Source organism: Helobdella robusta, assembly GCF_000326865.2.
Source record: "Helobdella robusta unplaced genomic scaffold HELROscaffold_13, whole genome shotgun sequence".
Lineage (NCBI taxonomy): Eukaryota > Metazoa > Annelida > Clitellata > Rhynchobdellida > Glossiphoniidae > Helobdella > Helobdella robusta.
In genome coordinates this window covers 2,194,208-2,202,689 of record NW_008703718.1, presented here as the reverse complement: position 1 = coordinate 2,202,689, position 8,482 = coordinate 2,194,208, and the positions used below count along the sequence as shown (strand labels likewise).

General features: G+C 33.0%; 1 protein-coding gene across 1 annotated transcript; it reads left to right on the top strand.

Annotated features, from left to right (window-relative positions):
• Positions 1-2,624: 2,624 nt before the first annotated feature.
• HELRODRAFT_168373 (hypothetical protein) lies at positions 2,625-8,048 on the top strand (the record flags this gene model as incomplete). The annotated part of the gene is made up of 4 exons (XM_009014236.1): positions 2,625-2,857; positions 3,182-3,303; positions 5,220-6,199; positions 7,932-8,048. The coding sequence occupies 4 exons, from the start codon at positions 2,625-2,627 to the stop codon at positions 8,046-8,048; spliced, it is 1,452 nt and encodes a 483-aa protein (XP_009012484.1).
• Positions 8,049-8,482: the final 434 nt, after the last annotated feature.

Here is an 8,482-nt window from a genome sequence, read left to right as displayed (position 1 = left end):
TCCTCATCATCGTAATTTTCATCATCATCATCATCGTCATTAGTCATCATCATCGTCATCATCATCATCCTTAGCGACAGCACCATCAAAGCAGTAATAGTCATGAAATCGACATAATTATACGTGCAAATGTTACGACAACATGGCTACAAAGCTGAAAAAAAAACAGGAAAAAATTTAATAACATTCATTAAAATAATAAAAAAAACTCATGCGCTTAGTCACAACAGCATGAAAAAAAAATGCAAATCAACAATTTTATTGAAAGTTTATATTTATTTTAGCAAGAGAATTTAAAAAAATACATACACACAGCAATGTTAGTTAATGAATAACGACAGCAATTTTTATCGTCAGATTAACAAACTCAATAACAAACGAAAAACATCAAGAACACAATTATCAGCAGCTACACCTCTGCAAAGTCAACAACAGCAACTACAATAGCAATAGCTTCAACAACAGCAACAACAAAAACAACAGCAATAGCTTCAACAGCAGCAGCAACAACAACAGCAACAGCAGTAGCAACAACAACGATAAAAAGCTAATTTAATTGCGCGAGCATCGCTAATGGCCAAAATAATAATGTAAACATCAGCCTAATAAAAAGTCACGATGATAGTATTTCTACTGCTTTTTATACTATTTTCATTAAGACTACTCTTAGCTACTAACTAATACTTCTACTACTAACTTCTACTACTACCGCCACTGTTGCTACTAGAACTACTACTACTACTACCACCCCCACTACTACTACTACTACTGCTACTAGAACTACTGCTACTATTACTACTATTACTATTACAACTACTACTACTATTACTGTGCTGCAATTGCTGTTACTATTATATTTACAATTTTATTATTATTAATAATACTACGTGAATAACTACTTCTATAGACACTATTTAGTATAATTTATACTAGAGAAACTTGTGATGGTGATGCACTTAACAAAATTTGTAATAGGAAAAACTGAAGGTCTCAATTTTTGTTTCAAAGTGCGACTAAAACATTTGTTGTTTCAAAGCGCATCCAGCATTCGAAACATCTCACTGTTCAATATAAACTGTAATAGGAGAGGCATGTCACTTACTGTCTGAGCTACCCTGCAAACTCCGTTGTTAACACTGTTATCGACCTCGCTACGCAAATCCTCTTTCTTAATATCATTATCTTTAACTTTTAACTTCTTCATTCTTTCTCGTGATTTTCGTTAGAATTAGAATTCCTAAAATCAGACTTCAAAATGTTTTTTATGAAATTTGCGAGAAACATTTTTATCCCTCTGGAGTATTTTCCAAAACGAGTTAATTATAAAATAAGTGCTATTTCTAGAAAAGTAAAGTTTTATTTAAGTAAACATTAGCTAATGACAATTTGAAAATTTGAGATAACAATAACTTAAAAAAGTTAGACGAATAGCATATAGATAGTAAAGTAGTAACAACAACATGGTGACAGAATGCTAAACAGTAAATAAAAAATTCTTGAAGTTTAAAACTCAAGTGGAAGGCCCAACTGAAATGATCTAACTTGAATAACACAGACTACAACAATGAACACTTGATACGAATCGTACCATCCAAAAACCAAGACAATAGCAATCGTAGCAACAACACTTCTAAAAGCGATGGCATTAGCTATTACGAAGATAATACCATTAAAAGCATCATCAACAACAACAACAGCAATAATAATAATAATCACAGCAATGACAACATAAATAGCAACAAAAAAAATTGAAATAACAAGGACAATAAGAAAAATAACGACAATAGCAACGACGGCCACATTAAAGACGTTGTCGACAACATTATGAAACGCGTTAAGACATGCGCTTATTCTCCCCTCTGTGTTTTCATGGCGGTTTTATAATTCAAACGGAAATGGAAAAATATAGATTGACGCAACAGGGTTGTTATGGTGATGGTTGTGGAAATGATGATGACGACGATGGTGATGATGATGATGACAATAACGATAGCCATGATGATGGTGACGGTGTTGTTGATGATGACGATGATGGTTGTTGTAGATGCAGACGCTGACTTAAAGGGACAAGGCATTTCTTATTTACTAAATAATCGAAAATGAGAACAAACCAGTATTTTCATCTCGCCAATCTTTTGAAAAAATTTAAAATTTTTAAAAAATATTAACTGAAACTTTTGTTGCTCACGTGTTATTTCGTACATTTGCCTAGTTATTTTGTAATCTTGATAAAAAAAATGACGACTCAAAAGAAGAGTTCCTACAAAAACGTTACACCCTCCACAAATAGCGAGCGATGTTTGCTCTTTCTAAAAAAACTAATTATGTTGACTTTGTTTTGATTGATGGAAACGTTGATGAGTGTGGTACTCAGAGTGATAGTTTTAACCACCAAAATTAAGCCGACAATACATTTTTTAAATGGTAATCAGAATATCGTTTATTGCCAGTTTTTTCCTTGTATGTTCCAGCTACAACGTTAACTTGATTGAATTTGGTCATACATAATTGTACTCTTTTTGAATTATTTTATTTTTGAGAAGCAAAGACTAAAATTAAAATTTAATTAAAAATAAATCTCATAAACTTTATAAGGCCAAGTTTTCAAGTTCGATTTCTGCACTATGGAAACAGTGAACATCACGTGCTCCCACAGAACGGCATCATCTTCATCATCTTCGTCATCTTCATCTTATTCATCATCTTCGTCATCTTCATTCTCTTTGTCAAAACCGCTAAAAAGTGTTGTCCTGATGACACTGGCCAAATATGGACGCATGGAGTTGGGCAAGTGCGTCCAGAGAAACTTGGGATTCCTGGGATGTTTCGATGACGTTACCAAAGTACTGGATGAAAGGTTTCAAGTTTTAAAAAATTTTAAAATAAAAAAGTTGTTTGATGGTTCAACTTCAAAATTTCTATGTGTAATAAACTGTTAAATTATTTTATTTACTAACTATACGACGAAAAACAATTAAGGCGTTATTTAATTGAAACGTTTTCAAAGAATTTGGCAACAGCTAAATAAAAAATATATCTGCAAATCTACACAACTCACGCAAAATTTAAATAACAACTCAACTATTTGACCTGCCAAATTAACATGTTAATAACAAATACAATGAATTATCAATATTTCAAAAATTACTCGATAATTTGCTCTACCAACGCGACCAACCAGATGTTCGGGTAGAGAAAAATGCATCTTCAAACTTCCAGACCCAATCATGTTCACTTTCCAGACCTGCCCTCACGATGTAACGCCATACTTGCATGTCGAATATTCCTGCCTGCCTGTTGAAGGTCGGTCAAAGTTCAAAATTTTCAAGTTGATTATATTTTGCAAAATAATAAATTCGAAGTTCTGTAGAAAAATTTTATTAATCAATATGTTATATTATAAATATGTTCCTCATCTAACATTTTTTTAGGTAATTGTATGCATTTTTTATCGGTCATTGTCGACATTATATATTTTTATATTGTAATTTTAGTGGTCATTATTTATTTTTTTTGTTTTATCGGCAGAGAGAAATGCCCGAGTTTTGAGCAAATAAAAAAATGAATTTTTCATGAGATGATCCCCTTTTTTGATAAATCGTAAATATATTACGTCATGCAATGTACGGAAATAGAATGAACATCTTGATAAATTAATTTTTATATAAGAAATGAGGCTAATTTTAGAATTAATATCATTTTGACAAATGTCTATAGCCGAAAATCGCTAAAAAGCAGAAGAAGAAAACGGAAAATGATGGAATAAATTTTGGAAGAACAATAAAGGTATGCAGCAGCAAATGATAATTAATAACAATAACGTGCATTAGACAACGAAACGTTAACAATGAATATTGATGAGTGACATAAATCAAATTCGCATTCATATCAAGTACACCGAGATTCATTAAATGACGTTCGCGAAAACATATGAGCGTGCGCGTGCACACATCCACACATACACACACACATATATATACACACACAAACACACAAACGCACACCAACACACACACACACACACACACTTACACACTGAAGTCGTACACCAAGCACAGCCATACATGTACACAAACATACACACACACACACTTAGAGGAAGAAAAACTATCACACACACATAAATACATACACGTACAGGTACACGTACACAGTCTTTTTGTAATGCATTACATATATTTATTGTATAACTTAAAAGATATCCTATAACCTTCCAATATTTATCTACTGTTCATCACTTAACATTTAATTCATCAGATGCAATCAGGGGCATTATATATTCATGCTTGTACACACACATGCATGTACAACATTCGTTAATGCACACACACACACACACGCGAATTTTTAAACGTACATACACACATAGACAAATAGAAACACAATTATATAAAATTACAAACATTTCTGATTGTCAATTAAGTTTACGACTAATTTATTTTTTGAATTCAGCACTTACGGTGCGAATCATTTCATTTTTTTTATCTACAGCACTTCATTACGTTGGAAATTGAAAAATTGATTGTTTCGAAGTTGGATGGGCAATAACTTTTAATACTGTTTACTCGTCAAATGAGGAGAGGTTTAGTAAAAACGTACTGTGAATTTTTTTAGGATTGTAACTTCCAGATAACGTACTTTCAAATTTAACAAAAAGTTTTAAATCTTTTACTGCATTGTCTGTAATAATTGTTATCACAAGCAAATATAAAATCTCGACCTTTCTCCGTTCCGACATTTCTCGCATCTTCATCACCACTTCTCCTGCTCCTAATGAATATATCAGGCTCATTAAACACTTTAACGTAGTGAGCAGTTTCTTCATTGTTTTAAGAGCGATTGTCTTCGTAAAAGAGAACCTTTATTTGCTTTTAAAAGCCACATAAAACATTGCTAATGATTCGTTTTTTGTTTCTTTACGCTCTTAATAACCATTACGTTTTTCGCTGCAAATGAAGTTTTGCAGAACGCTTTTGAAACCTTTCGAGACGCAATAAGTCATATAGGTATTTATTTTTATTTGTGTTTGGAATTTGTGTTTTAAATAGGTTACAAAAAAAATATAAATTTTTTATACCTGCCAATATCTTTTCAAAACCAAATAGATAATTTTTTTTTATTTTATATAGATGAGATATGATTTGAACTATTAAAATCCTGTATGCCGATTTTCATATGCACCCAGAAATATATTGACCGAATAAACTGTTACATTACAGATGATGGGAACATCTGCCAGAGCCAAACAGTAAAATCCACTCTTCAGTCTCAGTACATCTCTAGCGAAATTCTCACAAGTGAAATTGATAAAAAGGACAACAGGCGTGTTAATACAAATTTGAACAATTTTGTATCATCAAGCTCGAACTGTGCATTTATAATCGAAGCCTCGCCAGGACAGCAAATCAACTTGACCATCTTAAACTTTTTCAGCAACCAATATATTTCCAAGAACAACAACTACAACGGCGCTAATAAAAACATCATCAGCGGCAACAACCACAGAATCAACAGTTCTACAGCGCGTGCAGATGACAAAGTGGATATTTTCCACTACCAACCGGACGCACCTAAGACATCATCGATCGCAAGGCGACACGAGCCCCTGACTCCAAGAGATGATAATTACGATGAAAAAGAAGTTGGTTTCTATCGAAATGACTCTTCTGTATTTAAAAATCTCCAACAAATTGTCAAGACCAATTCAATAAATCTATCAGTTTTCAACACATCAACAAAGTTTCTACAAATTAAAAAGAGAGATTTATCTGAACTGTTTAATCCCAGCAAAACTTTCAAAATAGCGCCAAATCGGCAGACACCTGTTCCTTCGAATCATCCTAACTCTCCACTGCATCTGGCCCAAGTTGCCTCATCTCCAACGTTAACTCGCGAACGCTTCCCACCACATCACTCACCATATCAGCAATCTTACTTCCAACATTCTCAACAACTCTGCATCGTGTTAGGTTACGCCATCGAAATTGTACCAGACACGCACAACAACAACAACCACAACAACGTCTACGAGAAGAACAACAATTTAAAAGTGAAGCGCAACGTAAATTACACTTCAAGTGAGTTGACAAACAAATCTCAACTAAGAAACAAACATGATGAAAACGTCAAGAAATTCCAGGCAAACGTAGAAAGAAGTCAGCAGCCTGAGAGACAAAAAGAAATTACTTTCAGACGGGAGGTAAGAACGGCTCAGTTTAGCAGACATTTGATTAAAATTTGTCAAAACGACCAAAAGTACAAACATTTGTTAGTCACGAGAACTAACAAGGTTAAAATTGAGTTCTACCATCATCATTATCGTGACGTACAAAGTTACTCATCCTCCTCCTCCTCATCATCATCTTCATCATCTTCATCGTCAACATCATCATCGGCACCTCTGACGAGCGATAATTCAGACGCGGGGACATTATTTCTACTGCAACACCAAAGTAATTTCTTGTTTCTTTGTAAAAAAATGTTTTCATGTACGAGTATCTGACTGTGGACGTGTTGTACTAACTTTTACTTACTTGCTATATATAATCTATGTTGCTTATGTATCAACACACACACACACACACACACACACACACACACACACACACACACACACACACACATGTACATGCACACACACACACACGCACACACACACACACACACGCACACACACACACGCACACACACGCACGCACACACACACACACGCACACACACACGCACACACACACAATTACGCGTTTAAGCCACGCATCCCACAGCACATCATCTTTGACAGTTAGGGAACTTTATGTATTCGGAGCAGATCACAGCAAAGCAGGACCATGTGCTGTTAACTGTTATGCCATTATGTCTTATAAAGTCATATACATTATTTAATACTTTACTTGTTGATGATAGAGTTATTTTTATTAACTTGATAGTTAATAATTCAATTACTAATCATTCGATTGCTTATTTTATTTAATTTTTTCTGATTTTGTTTTTCTTATATTACTTTAACTCACAAATTTGTTTAGAAAGACGCTAATTACAAAATTTAATTTAAATTTCTAAAACTGTTTTTCAATTTTTTTTTATTCAAAAACTTATTTTAATGAACGTAACCAATACTTCAAATTTAATTTTTAAAAAGAGTCACCAAAAAAATTGTGGTTTGAAATATTTAAGTTCATTTTTGATAAATTAACTGAGGAAGTTAGTTGATGGAGATCATTTAATGTGCAAGGAGTCGTCTGATCATGAGGCTCATTAATTTTCAAAATTAAATCACTCCAAGAAACTTGACTTCACTTCACTTTAACATGTCTACGTGATTTTTTTAAAACTTGAAGACGGCAATTTAATAGAGAACTAAGTAACTGCAAATTATTTTCCATCCACACAGTTTTCGAGTTTCGTCTCCACAATTTTGAAGTTTAACAGTGGGCAGCGTTTGGTTTTAATGATGTCATCTTAAAAGATTTTTTTTTTCTTATTGTTCGTGGATTGCTAGGCAAAGTTTGTTAGTTCTTTAGAGTAACAAAACTTTAGAAAAAATTTTCAAATGAATGAAAATGTGAAAAACATATCTTCCACCTAAGGAAAAGGTTTTCATTAGCAGATAGCAAGCTGGTTTGAACAGAAAAATAACCTGAACTTGTTAATAATAACAGTAAAAATAATTGCAAAAATGGCAATGATAATGTTACTGTTAGTATATTAAAATATTATTTATAAATATTGTAAACGAATTTAATTTTTATAATTAATTAATTATAATAATTTATTAAATATTCACATTTTTTTTTATTTAATCTTTCTAAATTGATTGGGGTTACAGTGTCTATTGGAGACCTGCAACTTCCATTCGGTTAAAAAATAAAGTTTTAAAATGCTAAGAAAAAAAATCATATTTAAAATAACTTTATTCTTAAAAATACTCATAGGAAAAAACCTTCCTATGTTCTGCATCGACTAAAAGATTTTTTTTGGCACCATCTGGTCGCAGGCATATTCACACATCGCTCGAGTACCCTTTAAAAATTCCACGATCCACAACCTAAATGGCTCGAAATAATTTCAACGTTAGCGTCATCGATTATTCAGAAAGAAATTTGTATGAGAAAAAAAGCATTTACTTTTTACACCCAACTAAAGAAGCATGTAGATAAACTGATCACCACACCACCCCACACCCAACATGTTGCCATGTAGGCAGAGAAATCTTTATGCATATTTTATCACATTTAGTGTTGAGTAATGTGTTTATCGTTCAAAACTTCGATACGCCACCATCAAGCCGTCCGCTGTGTCTTTGTTAATGTCATGATGATAGGATGACGATGGAGACGATAATGGGATGATGATGAGATGATGATGGAATGCTGATGGAATGATAATGAGATAATGATGAAGATCGAGATAATGATGAAAATGATAATGTTGCTTGTCGGTGATGTGGTGATGTGACTGGAGAGGATGAACGACGAAAATGTTT